The following is a 24,774-nucleotide window of genomic DNA, read 5'->3' as shown; positions in this document are numbered from 1 at the left end:
CGATACACGAGAGCACTTGGTGCTGATCACCTCCAACCAGCACGGGGGCTGTGGGAACCATCACCGTGCAGCATAGGGCCTGCAGGGTTATTAATATCAGTGCTACTGCATTTCTCCTTTCGGTCTGGGAATTAGGTTGTGAGGAGCTCATCCGTTTCTTGATGGCTTCCACAGCTCCAACACAAGTGGCTGAGAGAGATGGTCGGCTTCAGAGTGGCTGCTGGGATGGTCATGCCTCGAGAAGAAACGTATTTTGCTTTCAGACCTTTAGAAAGCCGCCATTTCTCCGTGTTTCTAAACATTTTTGACAACTGATACATTTTGGTGGATTGCAGCTTCTAGCAAGGCCTGCGTATGAACTGTAAACCCACACTAAGTTAGGGAACCCCGTCCTCCCTCCCCCTCTCTCCCGTGTACCTACACAGCACCCCAACATTATGACTCCCCCAAACCCCTGCGGCCGCCACTCGTCGCACTGCCGCCGGTGGGCGGAGCGGGCCGCAGCCCCGGCCCCGCGGCGGCCGGAATAGGGGGGAGCTGAGCGGGCGGAGCCAGCGCGGACTGCGGGCGGCTGCACAATGTCGCACCCGTCCCCTGCACAGAGGCCCGGCAACCCCCGCAACCCCCGCGCCTATTTCGATGTAGACATCGGGGGAGAGCGAGGTGGGCGCGGCGGCGGGGCGGGCTCGCAACGTTCGGGCCGTGCGTGAGCGCTACGGAGCGGGGAGCGGGAGCGAGTCCTCACGGGGCGGCCGCTGCCGGGCGGGGATCGGAGGAGCGCGGGGGGTTGAGCTGAGCGGGTTAGTGGGTTCTGTGCCGGAATCGGCAGGGCCGGGGGAAGCAGGGAGAAGGGCAACATGGCAGCCGCTCCCCGAGCCGACAGCGGGCGGTGCGGCGCCGAGCGACGGGGCGGTGCCGCGTGGTTGGCCCTGGGCGCCTCCACGTGCGGCGCGGCCGCCATCAGCCGCCGAACGCTCGGTGTGAGACAGCCCGAGCCCCGGGCGAGCCGTAGCGCTGCCCTGTGCCGGCGATTCCCAACGTGTAACAGCAATCAGAATAAAAAGGATCAGCTCTGACACGTTTAGTTTCCTTTGCCCTGAATTAGGCGGCGCATCGCTGTACCGAGGACAGGACTGACGCATCGATGTTGTGCTCTCTGTCCTTTCAGTCGGACGAATCGTCTTTGAGTTGTTTGCTGACATCGTACCTAAAACTGCCGAAAATTTCCGTGCATTATGTACGGGAGAGAAAGGAACGGGGCCGACAACTGGAAAACCCCTCCATTACAAAGGGTGTCCCTTCCATAGAAGTAAGTTCTGTGAGGTTCTTGTATCAATCTTTGTGACTTTCCTGACCTGCTGCTGCATTTGATAATTGTTTTTTATCTTACAGTAATTAAACAGTTTATGGTCCAGGGTGGAGATTTCTCAAATCAAAATGGCACAGGCGGAGAAAGTATATACGGTGAAAAATTTGAGGATGAAAACTTCCATTATAAGGTACTCTATTAGAAATAGTAATTTTATTCAGGTTTTGGATTTCCAGTGGTGTTTAGTTGTCTTGCTATGTGAGACCGCAAAACAACAACTGAAAAACTGGCAGGCATCACTATCCAATGGTTAAAACAAGCCCCGAGTGCGGCTCCATCAATTACAGCTGTGAGATGTTCCTTTAATTTCCAATGGTGGTGCCCATGGCACTGCTGGATAAAGGTTATCTCGCTTACACATTGGTCCTTGTTGGTGGGCTCCATAGCATTCCGATGAAGGACATCTTATGGCATCATTGTTTTTTGTAATCTGGAGATGGTCTTGAATGGAGTGAAAGCAATCCCTATTTCTATGCTTCTCTGTTCAGCTGTAGCAGAAGTTGTCAGTGTGTCATTGTGCAACTCCCCTTAGTGCAGTCGTGGAGCTGTGCTGTTACTGTGCCAGAGTTTGCAAGCTGAGAGTCTGTCAGTCTGATGTTTCCAGACCTTTCACTTGCTTTGCAATCATACCAAATGAAAGCTGAAACCACCATGGGAGGGCCTCTTCATCAGCATTGTTTTTCCAAGCAAGAAAATGCATGAGTTTTGTTGATAAGTAGGACTTTTCATGGGACTGACACTGAGACACGGCCCCAAATAAGATGGAGTTGTGTGGAAACGTTCTGAAAATCAGAGCCACCAGATGCCCATCTGTAACTTTCTGTCTTGTTCTCTGAGTCTTTACAAACAAAACATGCATACATAAAGCAACACGAGAGCTTACTGTTGGCTTTTAGTATATTGGTCAGCAATGCCTAGTGTTAGTTCAAATTAAAAAAGAAAGAAAAAGAAAGCAAAAAACCAAGGTGAGACATTCACATCTCTCTCAGTGATCTGTTCCAACTCAGGAGCTGACTGGTGGGGTGGACTGACTGTACGAGAAGCAGACAAACGTTAAGAGCATCAAGTGATGTGCGAGTGGCTCTGCTTGTCAGAACACTAGGTGGCAAGTGCAGTGCAGAACTGGGTGTTGGCCCTCTTTGGTCACGATAAGTAAGATTAGCAGCCAACTGAGTGTAACTGTGATTTGCCAAGGCCTTATTATGTCTGTCTTTGCAATGTACATTAAAGCGATCTTGTATACGTTGGTTGTGATGTATTGTTTTTTGTTTGTTTTTTCCCAAATGCAGCATGATAAACCAGGGCTGCTGAGCATGGCCAATGCAGGACCTGGTACTAATGGCTCCCAGTTCTTTATTACAACAGTGCCTACTTCGCACCTGGATGGTAAACATGTGGTCTTCGGCCAAGTGATCAAAGGAATGGGTGTTGTAAAAATATTAGAAAACGTTGAAGTAAATGGAGAAAATCCTGCTAAGGTAAGCAAAGTCTAGGGCACCTAGGGATGGGTTTTTTTTGGGGGGGAACTGTTTTAATAAGCAAAACTGCTATTGACACCTTTTTTTTTTTCCCCCAGTTGTGTGTCATTGCAGAATGTGGAGAGCTAAAGGAGGGAGATGACTGGGGGATTGTTCCCCAGGATGGTTCAGGAGACACTTACCCAGATTTTCCAGAAGATTCAGATATAGACTTAAAGGATGTAAGTACTTTACTTCTAAGGTACTTATTTTACAGAATGCAAGACCTGTAAGTACTCCGAGTTACATGGTGTCTGCAATGGTGTTCACTCAGCCTTTATTTCTAGTAATCAAGATTAACTGGTAATGTCCATTAGGACAGTGAATGCTGGGGAAGGAACTGCTGTCTCTTTATTCAGTGCTAATTACAACTGATTTTTCTTTTCACAGTAAATAACAACACAATATTGCACTTATTTCTTTTCGTTTCTTTTTACTCATTTTTTGCTTGTGCTGTAGTGACAAATTGTAATTATTAGACTTCCAGCCAAGAGATGACTAACTTAATATCACATATATTGACTTTAGGCAGCGTTTAAAATATCCACCCTTAAAACTTTGCCTTACAAAAAATAAAGGACCAACCTTTAAAAGTATTTTTAGTATATAGCAGCTAGGTGCTGCTATACACTTCAAATATGTGCTGCTCTGTAAATAGAAACGATGGATTTGCTGCACACAGGCAGCTCTTTTTCTCAATCCATAGAAGTTTGAAGTGTTTTGAGAAAAAGAAATGAAATGTGTGTTGATACAACTTTCAGTTTAGAATGTGCAGAGTTCAGGTACCGCTTTGAGAGACAGAAGATGAAATATCCTTGCAGATAAAGCCAGCTTAGTTGAGTAGTTTGATTTTTGAGATACAATTTTTTCTATGGATAATGGTCAGCAGTGCTCTATGTAGCATTTAGGGGAAAACTGAACTGTTGTGTTATTTGCAGTGTTTTCTCCTTTATGCTGCAGAAAACCCATTACAAGTTTAATTTTTCTACTGCATACCATAAGGTAGAGAATGGTAGAGGAGTGGTTTGAAGCTAGTATTTATCTAAAACTGAAATGCTTCTGAGACTTCATTGTAGTCTGTGAAAGAGAATGGACATGGAATCCTACTGTTAAAAATTAGGTAAGCCAAGACTATTTTCCTAAGTAAATTTATATGTTATATTTTCCATCTATTAGGTTGACAAGATTGTGGCCATAGCAGAAGACATAAAGAATATAGGAAATACTTTCTTCAAATCGCAAAATTGGGCAGTGGCAGCTAAAAAGTATAGTAAAAGTTTACGGTAAGGCCATCATCATTAAATGAGGTAGTTCCTGTAACCCAAACCAACATTACTATCAAGCAATTACACATCTGGGGTGCTCTGCTTTTTTTTTTTTCTGTTCTAAACAATAACTTTCAGAGTCTGGGAGGCATTTGGTTGAGTTTTAGCTACTTGTTCATGTAGATCATCTGCTTACTTCTAGGTAAGAGCTATAGGTAGTCAGTATTGTTTAGAATTGGCTAAATCTTCCTGTTAATGCTTCTGTGCTGATGCATACCCCTAAGAAGAAAAGTACAACAGTATACTGGGTGTTCAGAAAGGAAAGGGAGGGAATGTTGATCTGACAGAGGGGAGAAGGGCACTACAGCGGGACCTGGATAGACTGGATCGATGGGCCAAGGTAAACTGTATAGGTTTCAATAGGGCCAAGTGTCAGGTCCTGCATTTTGGTCACAACAACCCCAGGTAACTCTACAAGATTGGGGAGGAGTGGCTGGAAAGCTGCCTGATGGAAAAGGACCTTGGTGTGCTGATGGACAGTCAGCTGAATGTGAACCAGCAGTGTGTGCTTTATACTCACTGGTTTATCAGCAGTAACAATAATGAAAGAAAATAAATTCAGCAATTTTTAATGCTGTATTTAAACTAATAGGGTTTCATAAAAGTGTTGTCTTCCTGAAGCACAAAAATTCATCCTTCAATTATAGATATTAACACACGATGTAACTTCTCCTGCCTTTAAGAATCTTTTCATACTCCAAAAGCAAATGTGGAATAACTGATTTGACACAGAAACTTCTTAGAAATCATAAAGAAAAAAGGCTGGAATGAGCCTTAAGGAACTTTGCGTTTTAACTAACCATTCTAAGAAAAGTAACAGGTATAATTATGCCATCATTCCCATTTAGTTGTCATGCCAACGTGAGCCATCTAACAACGGCTCTTTCAGTTTGTGTAGACCATTTCTTTATACTAACTATTTACCCTAGCAAATGGAAAGTAGCTTCTCTAAGTAGACCTATCTGTTTGACCCATAAAGAGTCCACTCAAGTGGACATGCCTCACTGTTCTATCACGAAGTCTAATACTTCAGGTAGTATGGAATAGTTCCGACAAAGCTCTTACCAAAAAGCAGCTCCCTTGTCTTAGTTAAAACTCACCTGGCAACGATGTTTTAAAATCAGTGTTGTGTGTTCTCTCTTAGATTCCATTATAATCTCCAGTTATTTGTTTTCCTATCTTACTGATGCTTAGCCAGTTATTTTTAACCTAAGAATTCAGACTTTCTCACGCTAATGTATTATTACCTTGTTTCCCTTTATACTGAACTTACAGACTTGAAAGTTCTAATTTTGTTTCTAGAATGGTTATGATCTTTCACACTTTGGTGTGATTTCTAGATCCCATCGGTATAGTCTATTTGCTTTGAACATACTAGTTTTCATATTATTATCTATTGCTTTTGCACCTTTGTTCTCTCTTCTGGCTTCACATATTGCATGATGCACAGCAAGCATATACTCAATGGCATCATGTCTAATATGTATTTTGAACATCACTTATTTCTATACTCCAAAATAATATACAAACCATCCAGTACTCAAAAGATAGGAACAAAAAACTGAAATCATATCAGGACTAATCTGCAAAAATTGCATGTTACTTATGGCATAATTAATATATGAATGTCTGCAAGCATGATTTTGATCAATTTTCACTGTGTATTTTGAAACAATTCCTATAAGTAGGTCATTAAAAGATTCAGAACTCTTATATCCACAGCAGACCTTTGACATTTGAAACAAAACCTTCCAGCATTAGCACATTGTGAATTAAGAAAAAGGAAATACAACTTACCTCTCAGTTCACCTGTGATGTATAGACACAGGTAAACATTATGGTTAGTAGGAATAAACAATCACAGAGATAAATTTTAATGGTTTAGTGCCATCTAAAACAGTCTTGTCTAAGAAAAAGAGAAGATACTGTTAGTGTAGGGTCAGGAGGAGTACGTTCCTCTCGTGTTCTTACACTCAGCCATAATTACACCTTTTGTTAGGGTAAGTCTCACATACTGTGGTGCAAAATCATTTGTAATAATGGAATTGTAACTGCATTAAAAATGCCGCTTTAGAGAAGGCAGCTTGTGCCTATTTGTGGAAAGTTAGCTAAGGGCAGAACAAAACCAAAGCTGTAACAGTAGCACATGTGCTTTGTGAACCTGTTTTTCTCCAGGTATGTAGAAGCTTCTGAAATACTGGCAGAGGAAGGAGACAAGCCAAAGCTAAAGACCATTGGATTAAGCTGCATTTTAAACATTGGCGCTTGTAAACTGAAACTGTCGGATTGGCAGGGAGCCATCGAAAGTTGTTCAGAGGTAAAATTTAGCATTAAGTAATTTGATTAACAATTAGCCTATAGAGGGAATGGAGACTGAAACTGAGAGCTTTTTAAGAGTCTTGTGACAACATTCCCGTGGTAGAAAACTATTTTTTTTAGATTACCAGCAGACACATGTTTGAAAATTCAGTAGGTTTGTGTTTCATTCCTTGAAGCCAGTTTTCTAACTAACTAAAGCTCTTTGGGCTATGTTTAGCGATGAAATTGCTGAATGGGAAGAAAGAAAACAAAAGGAAATACTGAAAAAATAGAATTAGAGGCAAGAAAAAAAAGCCTGAAAACAACAGGACTGAATAAATATTAGATAAATTATTTCAAGTTTACTAACTGAAATTTTGAAAGAAAAACGAAAAACAAATGAGTTTTAGAACACTTATCTGTTAGTAGAGGTACATAATGAACACCTGTTGGGGCTCCTGGCTGAAAATGTGGAGTCCCAGCTGATCTGCACCTGAGGTCTTTTTAAAGAGCTGGCTCTCTTCTGCCTGCTAATGGTGTTCTGCAGAACTTTCACAACTGGCAATTCAGGATGGACAATGGAAGCGGAAAAAAATGAAGTGTAACATGACATCTGTCATTAAAAGATCTGATAAAAATCAAAATAGCATTTAAGCATTACATATAAAAATGTCTGATCATTATACTCGTAATACTTGCGAGTCTGAAAAATACATGTACATGTATTTATGATTGCAAAATTGCTAAAGGCAGCACCATAACCAGTCTCTAATAAGTGCATCGTTTGGTGCAAATAAGAAACTGCAAAGTGCTAAACCCATTCATACAACCCTTGACTTAAATTAGCTAATATGCTTATCAATGAAACCATTCCATTCAGCAAAGGTGTAATGACTGAAACCTGACGAGGTTCCTGAATCATATGATTATATGAATCTTCCTATTCCATTGTGAAAAGATTTTTCACCAAAGGATAGGAACAGAAAGTTCTGTTTTACTTAACGATACCATATTTCTGTTTTGTTCTCGTGTGGAGGAAGGTGCTGCAACACAGAGAGCTGTACGCTGAGCCTCAGAGTTAGGATAATTTGAACTGCAGCAGCACCTTGACAGCTGTACAGATGCAGTTCCATTTTATCTTTATATACGCTGGCCCTTGACAAAAGCCTGCTTGTGGTACAGCAGTACTAGAAAAGATAAGATAGCTATTGAGTGTGTTACAGTCTAGTGTGTTCTTTCCCCTGGTAATCTTTGAAAGCTTACCCTCAAATCAAATAGGGAGATTGTCTACTGGTGGGAACAGTGCCATTTGTAGAGATGATAGCTGTGAAGTACTACATGTTAACGTGACAATTTTATTAAATTCACAGGCTCTTGAAATAGATCCAGCAAATACTAAAGCTCTCTACAGACGGGCTCAAGGATGGCAAGGAATAAAAGATCTTGATCAGGCACTGGTAATTATCACAATATTTAATAATAATTATTATCTTAATCTAAATGTTTAATCAGAACATTTATTTATATCTCTTTTTCTCTTAAGGCTGATCTTAAAAAGGCTCATGAAATTGCCCCTGAGGACAAAGGTAAAAATAAAGCTACTTCTTACAGACTCTTTATTTCAAGAATGTAACGAAGTAACCAGGGTAATACTTGCATAGAAAATCATAACACTATGATGCCTGAAATGGAGGCTGCTGAAACTTAAAATGCCAGTGTACTAAGCACAAGTCTCCTGACACAGAAATATGTTCTTGTACAGCACTGATGCTTCTGTTGCTCTGCACAACCTGCTTATATAGGTACAGAGGTCAACAGCAAAGCTCATAGTGATCTTAATTCCCAGGTTGCAGTAACATCTAATAGGAAAAGATTTTTACATCGTAAGTCCGGTGTGGACATCAGCAGCGTGCTTCTTACATCCTTCCCTATGCGGTTACCTTACCAGGTGAAAGAAAGTATGGAACAAATTCTGTTTGCTGCTGGTATGTGATCTAACAGAAAATGAAATGTAGTCCAGTACATAAAAATACTTGCAGCAGTGAGATCTGGTCTTGACATACTGAGAAAGCTAATGTAAAGACATTACTATAACCGTGCCACGGATTTTCTTTTCCAACAGCTATCCAGACGGAAACGCTCAAAATCAAGCAGAAGATAAAAGCTCAAAAGGAGAAAGAGAAGGCAGCCTATGCTAAAATGTTTGCTTGATTTTTCTAATCCTAAATGTTGAATTCTATGCACTAACTCATGCAAAAGGCTAAACAGAGCTGTAAGTGTTCCTTCTTTCACTTGCCCTGTACTGCAGTTTTGTGTTTACAAGTCTAATAATAAAGACATTGTTCAAACGTCATACTTGCGTTTGGTGATTCAGATATGTTGTTAATGCATAAAAGCAGTAGTTGTTGTGCTTTTGTGGCTTAATGGTGCTTCCTAAGAAGTCTGGTTTACCACTGAAGCAATTTGGGCAGTTTATTTATTTATTTATTTATTAGTGCAGGCCTGATTCCTTGCAAGAAACAAGTGCTGACAGACATATCACAAGGGTGCAACTATGAAGCACTTGTTAAACTTCCTTACAGACTGTATTACAGATGGGCTCCCTGTCATCATCAGGAAGAAAAACAGAAACAAATCTTAACTGTTATGTAAAAGATATAGCACAAACAGTGACAGTTTTCTAGATTAATATATTTTCCCTACTGTGAGGTAGGACTACATGTAGTAAAGCACTTCAGGTAGACAGGCAAAGCCCTTTTTTGTTTTTTTAGAGATAGTCACTAAACTCTTCCACCACACCAATGACAGGAGCTAGAGCCAGAATCAACACTGAACTTCAACATATCCAAGATGCAAAGTTCATTTGTTAGTCCAGAGAATAACGTTCTTCTGCCTGCCACAAGACTCCTGAAAAGAAGTTCTATTTAAATACGGCTAGAGTTTAACCAGATCCCACTGTTTTTCCATTTTATGCAATGGTCATACCTAAAATTGAGAATGGCACGTTAGTCTCAGACTGAAACATTCAAATTAGTGCTGTACTTTACACTTCAGCGTAGAACACTTCAACTTAGCTGCTGGTTGATCAGAAGTTACTGAAAAGTTTTCCCGCTTGTTTACATCCCATTATAAGCTGGTCCTCCACCACCTTCGGGCACTACCCAGTTAATGTTCTGACTTGGGTCTTTAATATCACATGTTTTGCAGTGGACACAGTTCTGAGCGTTTATCTGCAGTCTTGATCCTTCTCCTGTTTCCAGAGGGACATATTCATAAACTCCTGGGAAAAACACAAGTCCGTGTCACTTGCATGTAAGATCAAACACATTGCAAGCATAAGGACAGAAGTATATTAGAAGTGTCACTGAATAGCTTTCTTCTATGTTTACCAACTGTTTTGTCATGAAAATATTTTTAACAACATAAATTTGAAGACTGCCCCTTGAACCCTCTTCTAGGAAGAGGACAGGAATAGAATACTTGGAGTTTTTATTCTTTTAAGCTTGCAAAAAGTCTCTCACACTTTGTTTTTATTACCTACCTGCTGGGCAAAACCTTTGTTCTGGTCCATCAAATACAGCCAGATTCCTGCTCACAGGGATGCTGTCATCTTTCAGAGTCAAATGAGCAGGCTGGTCATGTTCATGATTCGTACCGCTTAAAGCCACAGATGACAGGAGATCAAAACTGATTTTTCCATCAGGCTTTGGGTATTCAATAGGTGTGCAGTCTTTGGCTGGCTTGAGCTGAGCAAAATCTGGTCCTAATACATTATTAACAAATAAGAGTCAGTGTAGAATTACTGTAATATGCAGTCAATCTTGAACAATTTAATCTAGCTTTTTTGACTTCTCTCATTATCAGAATGAACTATTTCTTAAGAAGTTGTCCTGTTCAAGAGATGCACCTATGCCAAAGCGGAATGCTGCTTTAATGCCTTTGTGTACATGATGCGCTGCTAGGTAGTATAACAAGTCTGCTTCACTGATTAGCCACTGATTTCTAGAGTCCTTGCCACCTGACCACAAATGCTCTAGCTTCAACTAAAATCAGAAGACACTGACACATGCATCTTCTTTCAGGAAATAATGAAATTACCTGGATGTTTCAATGTCCACGGTTCCTTTCCTCTGAGTAGCCAATAAAATATACCTGTGTAAATCATTCCTCCATACACACCAAGCACGCTATGGCAGGATGGTCGGATGTTTCTAACTGAGTACAACTCTTTCCAGACCCAGGACTTTTTCAGGTTCTCTTCATATTCTTGCACATCAAGTCCTACAGCAGGACATTACTTGTTAGGTATCTGAAGTACGTAAAGGCTATCCTTAAAATACAAAACGATTGTTGAATGAAGACAGTCGTTAACAATGAAGGGAGCAAAAATCACAACTGCGAATTAGTAAGGTAGGAGTATCCTAAACTGTATTTCAACCTCTTGAAGAGACTTATTTGTTGGCAGCAGTAAGCAAGTATCTACTCTGGAGCAGATGGCTAAGTTACAGCTAAATTATTGGTGGTTTAACTGAACACAAGGTAATCCCATATGACAGTACAGTGATCTTACCTATCGTCTTTGACTGGAGGTTTTCATTGGTTAATTGGCTAAAGATAGCTTCAGAAGCCAACATGCCACTTTTCATTGCAGTATGCGTCCCTTTAATCTTAGGCACATTCATGAGTCCTGGGCTGCAACCAATTAACAATCCACCTGGGAAAGTGAGCTTGGGTATTGACTGGAAAGGAAAAAAGAAAGTAAGCGTGTTTTCTGATTGACTTTGAAGTAAATATAGCATTCTGGCAAACTGACATGAGACTCAACTGTCCGTTACCCTTGGATGCGTACTGCCTACAGATGTACTATAGTCACTCAATTTTTTGCATGTCAAGCCGATAAGAATGCAGCCACCACAGTAGATCTGAGTATAGAGTAACTACATTTGTTCTCTCCTTATACTCTCTTTCCAGTTGCTAGGTCTGTAACAAGACTGGCTACTGTCATCCACAGATATCACATTCCACCTTCAAGTGAATTTTGTTTTAAATTACACTTGTGCTTCCATTTTTTCCATACAGTCTCACCTTACAGTATATTACACACCGCTATCTTTGTTCTATTTCACAAATCTCTGTTAAACTGCATAGTGCCCTCTCTCCTAAAATGTGTTATTTGAGAGAAGTTGCTCAGCAGCCAACAAATCTACATTTTAGTGCTAAACCATTTTCTTACTCCTGTTCAACAAGTAGCACGATGTCACTGAGTGACAAGTATCACATGTATTTATTAATATACATTTATCTTCCTGTACTAACTACCAAAAAAAAGTATCCCCTGGAATTCAAGATAATCTGAAATAACTGCTGCTTTTCTTCTGCTTGTTTTGTCAGTATCTGTTCACTATTTAACCAGGGCAACCCACTTTTGAATATCCAAACAGTGGTCACTAAAATGGCAGTCCCTTGCGTCTTGGGCAATTAGTCGAATCAAAGACATTAATTTGGTTCTACTTCTCACACCAATTTATTTTGAAGACTAAAGAACATGAGATAAGGTTGTAGAGAACAGACAAAGAAATCATCTTACATCAGTAGAGATGTTATAGATCTATTTGATGCAATGCTGTCATCAAAATGAAAAGTGGAGCTACTTTATATAAGGGAATCTTCCTGTAGTCCAGTGATGTAAATGAGTCAGACTGCTACAGTTATCAAAGCAACATATGCAAAAGAAGAGTTACTCTTTTAAAAATGTTCAGTGATTTTTAGTAAAAAAGTGACTCATCTCTCAGTTTTCCTTGGTTTTTTTGAGTGCATATATTAAAAAAATTACATATATAGAGGTATAATTTATACATACATATATTTATATTTTATATTATAAAACTACTTAAAAATATAACTTCATGAACAAATAGACAACTATAAGAAGTCATGAAGTTAAACTTGCTGTTGTATTAGGAGCAGTGCAATGTAAGGGATGTGTTGGTTTAAGTCCAGAAAAGATGTCCAACAATTTGGAGACAGAGAAGCAAAAGAGCTACACTGCCTGTAACTCAGCCCAAACAATGGCTGTGAGTGACAATAAAAATAACTCCTCCTGTATGTTTTAAGCACTGTAAGGAGCAGCAAGTGAAGACTGAATCTGAATACTTAATCTAAGCCAGAAATTCAATAGTGACTCTCTGTGATGGAGAAATGAGTGCACTGGAAAGAGTAGCCTTCATTCTGAGATAAGCTAGTGACAACTGCAGCTACCGTGAACCAATTACCAAGAACACAACACAACATACTTCCAGTTCAGACTGCAGAGCAGATTGACTGAACATGTTATTGCAAGCATGATCAGTGAGTTACTTCACGAACTCACATGACTCAGCCCCAGGCATTCACACTTGCATCAAAGGTCCAAAAGATTACACCAATCTTGAAGTTTTACTTGTATTGCAAAAGCTGCCTTACACCACATTTATATTAAAGAAGGAATTCAAAATAAAAGGAAAGTCAAAGCTGTCAGAGAACAGAGGGAAACAGCCCCATAAATTGACTAGAGATTGCAAACAGTCTAGCTACTGTCACTGACTTAAGGGTCAAGCATGCAAAAGAATACGCAATTATGAAAATCCCACCACCCTCCACTCACTCAATAAAGCAGAACTGTAAGTGGTGCCTCCTTCTGCCCCAGGTTTCCAAGCAAAATGAAGAATCATCTGTAGCTCTTTCACATTTGCTTGCAACACAGACCCCATGAACAAAATAGAAAGTGAAGTGACTGTGTCAGAAGGCTGCTAGTATTGCAGAATTGAAGTCTAGCAAATCACAGCAGCTGCCTCCAGCAAGATAATGTGTTTCTAACATTTCCCTACAGCATGCAATCTGAATATGCAGCACTACAAACACGGCTATCAAGATCTGAAAGTAAATAACTTCATTAAACATTTACCTGGAGACCACCTTCATTCAGTGCTCTGGCACCATAAGCAATCCTTTTTCCACCCTCCAAAGTAGGTTCTACAGTAGGATGGTGCTTCCACCTCTGAAACTCCCTAAATGGATTCAAATAGGGATTTTGATAATCTAAGCCAACCTTAAAAAGAAGCGTAACATTAATGAAAATGAATTATGACATTTCAAAAAAGTTAGGAAAAGAAAACAACCATGTATTAGCACATCAACTACTTATGTTATTCTACACTGAACCAACCTTAGGATCTTCATACTTAAAGCACTGCCAAAAACAGGACAGTGCCAAGCAAATCTGATAACTTGCTGCCATAAGACTATGACCTACCTAAAACCTGAAGAACTGAGGTGTGTAACTGCATTGTAACCACCTTCCACCTGCCTTTGAAATAAATCAGTGAAATTAAATTAAATGTGGTTTAATGGGTAGGATAAGTAGGAAAACTAGTTGCAAATTTGTGTTTTAAAAACTGCCCTAGACAAGCTGAGAGAAGGAGTAATCAGTTACTTCTAGATAGTTACCTCCTCACACTCATATACTGAAAATAGCTCACATCATCTAGCTCAGTCAATTATTTCCCATTAGCTGAGCACTGGGGAAAGAGTGATGAAGAAAATGGGAAGGGACATGCATTTTACTCATTTGAGAACTTGTTCAAAGGTATACACATTTCCCATCTCTAACATATTCATAGAAAAATATAAGTTGTTGAATTTTTCTCTTTTGTCCAGAGGAATGACTTCCAGATCCTCCAAGTTTTATTTGACAAAAGTCAGCAAAATGCACTATAAGTCAGAATCCAACAGTACCCTGATTTCTCTATCTGCTCACTGCTCTCAGAGGACTATTTGCATCTACTTTCATTACTGAGCTTCATGAAAATACAGTGTAGTAACCAGTACAACAATCAGCCTAGACTGACATGTCAGCTTCAAAAGGCAAAAAGCGACCCAATTTTGACATTTCCTATCTTTAAAATGTTTCACAAAAATTTTGCAAGCACAGATTTGATAAATCATTTTTTTTTTTTATGGCTTTAGCAAAATTTGTAACTTTAAAAAAAAAAAAAACAAAAAAACTATTTTTAAGTTCTCCATTTCATCCTTAACAGAAGACACTAGGCCTAAAGGTATATTAATATGACAAATTAATCCTGTCTTAAACAGGACTAAGTGCACTCAAAATTGAGGAGATACTAAATCTGGTCTGTTGCCGTTCTTGTGTTTTCATCGCCATATTAAAACAGAGAGAATGTATAAAAATGAAGATTGAACAACAACAAACACATGAGAGAAAATACAACTTCACATACCACAAATCCAAGGGCAACTAAAGGTTCACCCTCATTTAAGTGATAAAGAAAGGATCCTCCATAGGTATGTCTGTCTAAAGGCCAGCCTACGGTATGTTCTACTCTTCCTGGTTTCCATTTCTTTTCATCAATGGTCCATAACTGAAATGAAGATCACCAAAAATTATTTTATACTGTAAAGCAACAGGCTTTCAATAGCATAAATGACTAACACACAAGTAAGTGATGAGGGAAAAAAATCCTGCATAAACTAATTTACTGCTAAGACCAAATTATAAACTCATTCAACTAAAGGCCAGAGAACAAATAAATACTTTTTCGGGCTACCATTTACAAATTTGACAGCACTTCTCTTCCTTGAAAAGCTGCATGTTAGAAAACATGACTGAGTATTATACCCAAAAATCTCATTCAACTACAATTGGATTCTTTTAATGAGAGACTTTTTCTACAAAAATACCTTTTTTTTCATATGATTCACTACAATTCCTCACAAGATTTTCAAAGTCAGGCTTAAACACATGGCTGAATTGATTTAAATGTTGCTGTCCAACTAATTGCCCTCTCCCCTCTTTCCTGCACATTTCCATTACTCATTTAACCCACAGCGTACTCACAGAAGCATTTTCATGCTCTCACTAACAGTCAATTTTCTTCTAACTTCTCAAAACATCTCTTCAGTATGAAGCCCTATGTCAAAAGTAATCTAATGATTAAGGGGGAATGGAACTACTCCTTCCAGCAGCTCAGTGCCATTAGAGCACTTCAAGCACAGAGGATACACATATGTGGATGTTTCAGTTTGGATTAAAGGGCACATTTTAAGCAGGGCTCCTGGTTACCCCAACCTTCTGTACTTTAGTTCTCATTACAGAAGACATGAACTGAATTCCTTTCAGATGAAATTCAACTCCAAGACAGGCTCCAGAAGCCCATCTAAAGCATTCCAGTCACAAAACAGTACTCAGTTCACAGGACTCAGATAGAGCTAGTCCAAAGTAAAAATAACCCTCAGATGTGCATAGCATGGATATTGGCTCATCAGCATAATTTTATTTCACTTTATAGCTCCACTCCTATTGGAATATTTATCAAAGAGGACAGCTATACTGAAAGCAGTCTTATCTGTACAGTAACTTTAACAACTTAGATATGAGAAATTTTAATGAAGACTACGTCACTTTGTAAGATCATTTACCAATTGTCTATTTTCTACCGAAATCAAAAATAATTACTTAGGAAACAGTTTGTAGTTGGAAGCACATGCCTAAAGAATTAAACCATATGTTATAGTCAAACAATAAACAGATCAACATACCCTAAACAAACTGGTATTTTTCATGACTAACGTTTCCTGAACATAAAAGACTTGAAAAATGAAACCCAATCCCTGATTTTACAGGCCCAGTGAAAGAACTGCCATGGGTTGGAAGGCAAAAAGTAAGTGGGAAAGCTCATCCAGATGTATTTTAGAGAGCACAACTCATCTGAAACAGCACTTTCCTTTCTAACAAATACACAAGAAAATCATACAACCATTCTTCCTATTCTCAGATATTAAAATACCCTAAAATCCTCTTATTCACTAGGAATACTGAAAAGCAGATTTCACAAATGAGAAGGATTTTAAAGAAGTGAAAATGGATTTATAGATACCTCTAGGTAAAAAGAGAAATGGCAGCTGAAACAGACATTCAGTTAAGACGTTCAGAGAACGCTATCAGCTTCAAAACTGCAAAGCCTTTGACATCTGAAACTGTTGCTCAAATCATTGCAATGACTTACACAAAGTAGCTTGAATACAAACTACATTGTATCTTGACAGTACTTTCCTTTACCATTAAAATAATGCAGATCATACCTCTTTCAACCCAATGCCATAGCTCTGGGCTTGGCAATTCTCCCTAAGGTTGTATTTCGTGTATAGTTGTTTGGCTAGATGTCCATGACAGCCTTCAGCAAAGACAGTGACCTTCGCATGGAGTTCCAAGCCTCGTTCAAAAGTAGCCTGCAAAAATAGAGCATCTCGTAAGCAGTTACAACTGTGTTACAACAAACTCCCAGGAAGAAAATTGAGAGTAATAACGTAATTTTACAATATTCTGTGGTCCTGACCAGAGTCGACAAACCACTGCAAGCTATGGCTCTTGTACAGTTGTATTTTACAGCCATCTATAATACAGTTCAACCTTGCAAGGGAGTTCCAGTAGAACAGCACTACACTGAATCACTACTCTGCATTGGAAAAGATTCTCGTACCAGATCAGCTTGCTCACACCATGCAGAGGAACACCAACAGAACAAAAACTTAACCTCTAACTTCACTTTTATTAGACTAGAATAGGCTAGTAGATTAATTTTGCATTTTAAGGATACTAGATTCTAAATATATATTATCTAAATACTAATTATGCATTCTTACCTTCCTTGTTTTTTGTTTGATTGGTGTTGACTACAAGATGAAACTATAATTGTTAACCACAGGCTCTGTACAAACACATTGGAGGTAATTTTGCTTTGAAGATTATGCAAACTCTATTTATCTGAATCTTAATGCCCAGGAAGTACTATGAATTGACAGGTAAAACACTTGAATACTCAGTTTATTATGGCTGCATCTTAATTACATACAAATTAATCAATTTAACATGCAATATTATTTTCATAGATACCTTCTACAAGAATGAGTGGCAATAAAAGAAATTTAGAACTAAATTAAAAAGAAAAAAAAAAAGCATATTTCCTCTTGAATTAAACCTAAACTATCTTTTGTTACTGTGGCATATTACTTGCACCTCCTACTGGAGGAAACGTATACCTGGAAATTGTATGTTTATATTCACTGTGGGAGACAGACAACATTATACTAATAAAAATATATCACATCTCCCCACCACCACTTCCTCCCCCATTGCTTTTTTTCCCCTCTTAAAACAAGGATGAGTCTTTTCTTCTCAATCCCTGTCTTAAATGAGAAAAATAGCCCGAATTTTTATATGAAAGTAAATACTTCTCTGAAGCATTATGTAAATAAGTAAGAGACTTCATCTAAGAAAGAATATGGGGAAAAAAACCCTACAAAATCTTGTGTCCAGAATTTCTGTAGCCTCATAACTGTGCAAAAATTGAGCTACTGTGAGGTACTGAACTCTCCCTGTGTATTGCACAAGGAGAAAACATGCTTACCACAGGTAATGGATTGCACTAAAAATCAGCTGAAGTCTGATACTGAGGACAGAGGGTCATGTTTTGTGCTGGTTGAACAGCTGCTGCATCCAAAGGTATAAAGACTGAGCACGCACCTTGTCCCAGCAAAGCAGACAGACTGTCAACAAATGTGGCTGCAGTTGTATGGAAGAAAATAAATCAGCCAGGAGTATGCTTTCTTACACATTGGTAGCTACCAGCTGGACAACAGCTTCTGTTCCACCTTTAGACCATTTTTCTAAGTGTTTCTGGAATTCTTTCCTTTGTTTCCTGATCTCTTCTATACCAAAGCAGCCTTTCAGACTTTCCTTCAAGCCATCCACAGCCAAACCTCCTTTTTTCAAAGGCTTTTTCTACTCATCTCAGAAGGAATTTACAATGTTCCAAGACCAAATCTTTCTTGTGTAATTAATCAATTTTATATAGAAAAGAAAAAAAGGCACAGAATTTTTAATTTTTCTTAGTCTGCCGTGAGATCACTGACACCATTAGAAGCAGATACATCACAACCACAAAAATCAGATCTCTAATTAGGGAAAACATTGCTACTTACTTTAGGTGCTCCGTCCTTTTGAATGCCTACATCGTTAGTTGCTATTCCTTTCACACTACCATCTTCATGAAAAAGAACCTTTGGAAATATTTAAACAAAAGCAACAACAAAAAAGCATTTAAATGATCTATCATCCACTCACAAGATCTAATACACAATTTCTTAACACCAAGTCTAGCACCAATTAGACAGTGGAAACATTGTCTAATGGTACAACTTGGAAGACAAAGTACTTATTAATGTACTTTATGATCTGTTTTGCTGGAACTGGGCTAGGGAATTCAGTCACTGAATGTTGTGACTGTACAAATTCTGTGAATGTACAAATAACATGGGGTGCAGCAAAGGGGGTTCCAATATGCATCTTGTATATATGCTGATGCCATTATTACCTCAGCAGCTGCATATCCTGGATACAGCTCCACACCCAAAGCTTCTGCTTGTTCACCCAACCATCTCACAAAGTGTCCCAGACGTACTATGTAATTCCCGTGATTAACCATTGGAAGTCCTAGGCGAGAAACAAATAAATACACAAACAAACCTGAAACAGAACACTAAGCAAGATAACAAGCTATATGCATCTGATGTTATATCTTCTTCTACAACTACTATCTTCAAAATAATACCAGTGTTATTACACAGATCCAAACACTGCAAGCGATTCTCCATACACTCATAATGCTACACTGAATCAAAATTGTTTAAGGCACAAAAAAATTAAAAAGAAAACTGAAAAGACAGTACAAATAGCTCCTCCCCAAACTTTACCTGGCAGAATTGGTACTGGAATTCTAGATTTCTTTGTTAAAATCCCAAACTTGTCTTCAGTTACGGGAGTATGAAGTGGAGCCTACATAAAAAAGGAGAACAGAAACAGGGCCGCAAGTTGTTTTTAGAGCCAATTAGAACAACAAAATAATCCAACACAGCAAAGCAAAAAAACTCTTATTGCTTGTGCCTTGCAAGATCAACATATTTTATCCAATACTATGCAACACAAAATTTAGTTGAATGGATGAATTTATTACATACTAGTAATGTGCTTGGATGTTCATACATACCCCCCGCTCCTTCCAGTCTGGAAAGAGCTCTTCTAAGGATCGTGGCTCAAGACAAGCACCAGACAGGGTATGTGCACCAATCTGAGATGCCTTTTCCACCAGACAGACACGTATTTCTTTGCCATGCTCAGCAGCTAACTGTTTGAGACGAATAGCAGCAGAAAGACCTGCAGGGCCTCCTCCAACAATGACAACATCAGCTTCCTCTGCAAATCTTTCCATGTTCACCCCTTTAATAGGAAAAAAAGGATAATTAGATAAACCAAACACCAATTTCTTCCAGCCTATTTCTGCTAAACCTTGTTTAGCGATACTGGGGCCGCTGGGTATCTGAGAAGTATTACCTGTCGTAAAAGGTGGCTATATTTACTATTTTTAACAGAATCCCTTCAGTACTTGGAACAGTGCACAAGGACATTAGCCTTTCAGTACAACAGTAGCTCTTTTTAAGTTGTAAGAAAACAAGCCATGAAAAACAATCTCTATGCACTGTTAATACTAGGAAGTTAATTAGGGGCCCAGCTGGCTAGCTGCACCTGAGACACCCAGTGAAATTCTAGGGAAGGGAGAAGGAACTCTGAAAGATCCTTAGTCAGATCAAATTCCTTTATTTTACACTGATTAATCAGAGTCTGTTCTGGAAGTGAAACCACTAAAACTGATAAATGCAGAGACTGGAATGCCTAGAGATAAATATTCATCTCATTTTCCCAAACTCTTACAGTAAATGTAACTGAGAAGTCGAACACATACATACACAACAAAATTAACCTTTACTGTGATAGTCACTAATGCTAAAGTTGATCATGGATTTTCTTGAAATACCTAGGATTGGATTTAATCTAGTCTCATTTCAAAGCAATAAAGACACTCACAAGACAGTAAGCATAACATTTCATTTGGAATATAAATACTGTGCTTAACATGATTTCTGTTAAAAGGAAAAACTGCAACAAATTTCAGTGCTACTAAAGCTCAATCATAATATAAGTTTTTAAAATGCATTTTTTCCCACTAACCTTCCCATCGTTTGTCCTTGTCCCGAGGATGAATGGTATAATGCGTGGTTATGCGAGGCACAGTGGCAGCGGATGCCCATCCTGCTACGTGCAGTGAGGGAAGGCAGTCTCTCTTTAGGAACTTTAGAGCATGAAAGCACTGACGTGCTGGTAAAAGAGAAAACAGGTTTGCCAAAACAGTCCTATTTGAAAACTTGTCATTTTTCCCAGCGCAAGCAGTACAACAAACATGATAGTCCCTCCCCACCCCAAAAGTCTGCCAGAATAGGAGGAATCATAAACACAGATTCCTAGATTTTTAGCAGTTCAGGTCAGCTGTCCAGGCTCTGTCCTCTCCCAGTGCCCCCACCCTGGCAAAATGAGAAGCTGATAAACTGAAACAACCTTGACTCTGCACAGCACTGCTCAACAACAATTAAAACACTGGTGTGTTATTAACACTGGTTTTTTTCCTAAAACCAAAACATTACAGCTGAAACCATGATAGGTGATTAGAAGGCCAACAAAAGCATCTCTTATCACAGTCCTGCACAGAAAGAGGCAGGACACATCAAGTAACAAGCACTAGCTGTGATTAATTCTTAACGTGAATTCTGTACACAGCCAAGAACGCTTAAGAGCTATAACCCTGTTTTCTCACAACACTCAAGCATTCTTTGCCTGCAACTGGAAGCTGTGTGGTGTGGCTGACACATCTAAAGGGATGAGACACCATTCAGAGACCTAGACAAGTTTGAGCAGCAGTCCCAGGTAAACCTCAGGAATCATAGAAAGGCCTGGGTTGAAAGTGATCTCATGGATCATCAAGTTCCAACCCCTTCCACAGTCTCAATAAGTCCAAGCGCAGTCTTGCACTTGGTCATGGCAACCTTCCACTGTCAGTACAAGCTGGGGAATGTAAGGATGGAGCACAACCATGCCAAAAAGGACTTGGGAGTACTAGTGGATGGCAGCCTGGACATGAGTCAGCAATGTGCCCTCACAGCACACAAAGCCAAATGTATTCTGGGTTGCATTAAAAGAAGTATGGCCAGCAGGGCAAGGGAGGCAATCCTTCCTGTCTACTTTATACTGGTGAGACCTTGCCTGTTGTACTGCATATGGAATCCTTGATGCAGAAGAAATAAGGATCTCTTGGAGCTCATCCAGAGGAAGGCCACAAAAATGATCCCAAAGACAGAACATCTCTCCTGCAAGGACATGCTGAGAGAGCTGGGAGCATTCAACATGGAGAAGAGAAGGCCTTGGGGAGACCTGAGACTGGCTTTTCAGTATCTAAAGGGGCTATGAGAAGGAAGAGGACAGATTCTTTAGCAAGGTCTGTCATGACAGGACAAGGGAAAAGAGTTGCAAACTAAAAGAGTGAATGTTTAGATTGGATATAAGTTAGAAGTTTTTTAACAGCAAGAGTGGTAAGACACTGGGACAGTTGCCCAGAGAGGTGGTAGGTGCCCCATCACCGGAGACATTTAAGGTCAGGCTGGATGGGACTCAGAGCAACCTGATCTAACTGTAGATGCCCCTATTTGCCGCAGAGAAGTTGGATTAGATGACCTTTAAGGGTTTGTTCCAACACAAAAGAAGCAGTACGTTCTGTAAGTACAATGACACCTGTAAACGTATGAAAACACAACCACAGAACGGTATGGGTTGGAAGGGACATCAAAACCCACCCAGCTCCAACTCCCCACTGAGCAAAACGTTGTTTTTCCTTCTATTCATATGCTTCTTTTAAGAACTATAAGGCCACAGTGATGCCTCCCCAGAGCCTTTTCATCTCCGTGCTGAACAAGTTCCCCCATCCTGTCACCACAGGATGCCTAGCTTAACTTCTGACGTGCAAGCAGAGCTGACGGCACTCAGAGCTGCGCGGCACAGCTAAAGGACACACGGCGCTACCCAGTTCCGGACAGCCTGACAGCTGGGAGCCGAGGAGCGGGCAGGCAGCCGGCTGCAGCACGGCTCGTTACCGCACTACAGGCCTCTCGGACGTTCCGCTCTCCCACCGTTCCTTCACTGAGCGGGACGCGGCGCCCACCCGGAGCCCCCAGAGCCACCGGCCGGACACGGGAACAGCGCCGGTAGCTGCGAAGCGGCGACCTTTGCTCTCATTCCGCACCACCGCCAGCCCCACCGCGCCGTGCAGCCCTAGAACCGGCTCCCCGCAAGCGAACCGCTACGTTACCTCGGCTGGAGAACGGACAGCGGGCAAACAACATGGCAGCAGCACACAAACAAACTCCTTAACCCCAACACCGCGGGCATCTGCCCCTGTCCCCCCCGCACACGCGCACTATACGACGCTGGCCCCGCCCCTGGAGGCGAACTACCGCTCCCGACGTGCCGCGGCTGTCGCGGGGCAGGCCGGGATCGGGGCGGTGCGGCTCGTAGCGCGGGCGATGGCTGAGGCGGCCCCGCCGAGCGGTGAGCGGGGCAGCGGGACATCGCACGGCACCGCGCCTCGGCGGGACCGCAGCGGTAGCGAGGGAGCGGCGCCGGCCGGAGTCCCGCAGTTGGAGGAGGTGGAGATGCAGATCGGCGACGTGAGTGAACGCCGAGCGGGCGGGAGGAGGTGGGACATGGAGATTTTGGAAAGGGTCCAGAGGAGGGCCACAAAGATGATCAGGGCGCTGGAGCACCTCCCCTATGAGGACAGGCTGAGGGAGTTGGGTTTGTTCAGCCTGGAGAAGAGAAGGTTGCGGGGTGACCTCATTGCAGCCTTTCAATACCTGAAAGGAACTTACACCCAGGAAGGGAGTAAACTCTTTGAAAAGGCTGATAATAGCAGGACTAGGGGAAATGGTTTTAAGTTAAAAGAGGGAAGATTTAGGTTGGATGTTAGGGGGAAGTTCTTTACTAGGAGAGTGGTTAGGCCCTGGAGCAGGCTGCCCAGGGAGGTTGTGGATGCCCCGTCCTTGGAGGTGTTCAAGACCAGGTTGGACGGGGCCCTGGGCAACCTGATCTAGTAAAGGTGTATGTTTGGTGGCCCTGCCAGGCAGGGGGGTTGGAACTACATGATCCTTGAGGTCTCTTCCAACCCGGGTCATTCTGTGATTCTGTGGGATGTGGGACCGCCCGGGCTCGTGTTTCTACCTGTCTGTTTGTGTCGCTGCCCTCAGGCCGCCTTCTCGCTGAGCCGCGTCCTGCAGGCGACCAGCGCCGTGTCGGCGCAGGTGGAGGCGCTGGCGGCCCGATGCTCCGAGAACGCGCGATGCCTGCGGACGTGGCGGGGCCTGCTCAAGGAGGGCTACGACTCCCTGAAGCCCAGCGAGTGAGACGCCGTGGGGTTTGCAGCCCTTTCAAGGTGCCTGATTGCTGGATGTCTTCATGAGAACTTGCAGACACTGCACAGACTCCAGCCTTCTTCTGCATATGCTCTTTCATTATGGAAAGGATGGGATCATGTGGCAGATTGTGGCTTATTTACAAGCTTTGGTTAATGCCCCTGTCCCAGATGTTATTATTTTAAGCAATATTGTGATATATTTCTGTGAGGCTGCATTTTTGTTTTATAAGAAGTTTTATTACTGTCAACAATTTTACACTATTTTCTATTGTACTAAAGTGCCTAATAGTGGTCCACACATCTCAGCAGTGTTTACTGTTGGGCTGAACTGTTGTGAAGCACAAGAAAAAGCTTCCATCGGTTAGGACAGAACCTGTGAAGTGTATTCTCCCATCTCGGGGAAGAACTTTTATTGTACTTGATGCTGTTTTATGTCTTGCCTTAAGCAGTTACTAGTTAATTAGTTTAGTGCTGTTAACAAAGCCTTTTGGTCTGGAAGATCACTTTTCTGTAATGAGTATCTATACTGAAACTGTTGTGCCTTTACCACAGCTGTAAGGTGGGAAATACTAAAATACAAGAGGAAGATGCAGCGGAATGTAGCTGTATTCCAAATCAGCCAAATTTTCCTTGGTAAGGCTATTTTAAAGAGAAGCTGTAGTTTTGTTACCAAAGCAATAAAGTTCTTATAGCAAATTTTGAACTGATGGATATTCTTGAATTACTCATAGAAATGAAGATGACATTGAGGTATATTTAAAGTCAACTTAAGAGGAAATGAGGAATATTGAAAAGGACAGACATCCTATTGAAAGCAGGGAAGCAGCTTTCTGAACGAGCCTTAGATTACTCGAGCCCTC

General features: G+C 40.9%; 2 protein-coding genes across 2 annotated transcripts; one reads left to right on the top strand and one right to left on the bottom strand.

Moving 5' to 3' along the window:
• The first annotated feature begins 521 nt into the window (after positions 1 to 521).
• Positions 522 to 8,862, top strand: PPID (peptidylprolyl isomerase D). The gene is made up of 10 exons (XM_015860878.1): positions 522 to 663; positions 1,169 to 1,309; positions 1,393 to 1,499; positions 2,659 to 2,847; positions 2,946 to 3,068; positions 4,063 to 4,169; positions 6,387 to 6,528; positions 7,880 to 7,966; positions 8,053 to 8,095; positions 8,632 to 8,862. Exons 1-10 carry the CDS (start codon positions 579 to 581, stop codon positions 8,718 to 8,720), a joined length of 1,113 nt encoding a protein of 370 aa, XP_015716364.1. The 5' UTR covers positions 522 to 578; the 3' UTR covers positions 8,721 to 8,862.
• Positions 8,863 to 8,968: 106 nt separating this feature from the next.
• On the bottom strand, positions 8,969 to 22,947 carry ETFDH (electron transfer flavoprotein dehydrogenase). Its single transcript, XM_015860877.2, has 13 exons — positions 22,814 to 22,947; positions 20,629 to 20,775; positions 19,610 to 19,839; positions 19,317 to 19,398; positions 18,938 to 19,056; positions 18,546 to 18,623; positions 16,647 to 16,793; positions 14,786 to 14,926; positions 13,453 to 13,596; positions 11,080 to 11,248; positions 10,608 to 10,790; positions 10,051 to 10,272; positions 8,969 to 9,789 (listed from the first exon to the last, which is right to left on the bottom strand). Exons 1-13 carry the CDS (start codon positions 22,845 to 22,847, stop codon positions 9,626 to 9,628), a joined length of 1,860 nt encoding a protein of 619 aa, XP_015716363.1. The 5' UTR covers positions 22,848 to 22,947; the 3' UTR covers positions 8,969 to 9,625.
• Between the last annotated feature and the right edge of the window lie 1,827 nt (positions 22,948 to 24,774).

This window comes from Coturnix japonica, chromosome 4, assembly GCF_001577835.2.
Source record: "Coturnix japonica isolate 7356 chromosome 4, Coturnix japonica 2.1, whole genome shotgun sequence".
NCBI lineage: Eukaryota > Metazoa > Chordata > Aves > Galliformes > Phasianidae > Coturnix > Coturnix japonica.
Note: the sequence above shows the minus strand (reverse complement) of the source record. Positions and strands in the feature narration are given on the sequence as shown.

Excerpts from the sequence above, each read along its gene's own strand:
- PPID (XM_015860878.1), top strand. The coding sequence starts at position 579 with ATGTCGCACCCGTCCCCTGCACAGAGGCCCGGCAACCCCCGCAACCCC. Across the intron at positions 3,069-4,062 it reads CAGATATAGACTTAAAGGAT|GTTGACAAGATTGTGGCCAT; the intron begins GTAAGTACTTTA and ends TCCATCTATTAG. Across the intron at positions 8,096-8,631 it reads AATTGCCCCTGAGGACAAAG|CTATCCAGACGGAAACGCTC; the intron begins GTAAAAATAAAG and ends CTTTTCCAACAG.
- ETFDH (XM_015860877.2), bottom strand. The coding sequence starts at position 22,847 with ATGTTGTTTGCCCGCTGTCCGTTCTCCAGCCGAG. Across the intron at positions 13,597-14,785 it reads TAGTTGCCCTTGGATTTGTG|GTTGGCTTAGATTATCAAAA; the intron begins GTATGTGAAGTT and ends CTTCTTTTTAAG. Across the intron at positions 9,790-10,050 it reads ACAAAGGTTTTGCCCAGCAG|GAGTTTATGAATATGTCCCT; the intron begins GTAGGTAATAAA and ends TGTTTTTCCCAG.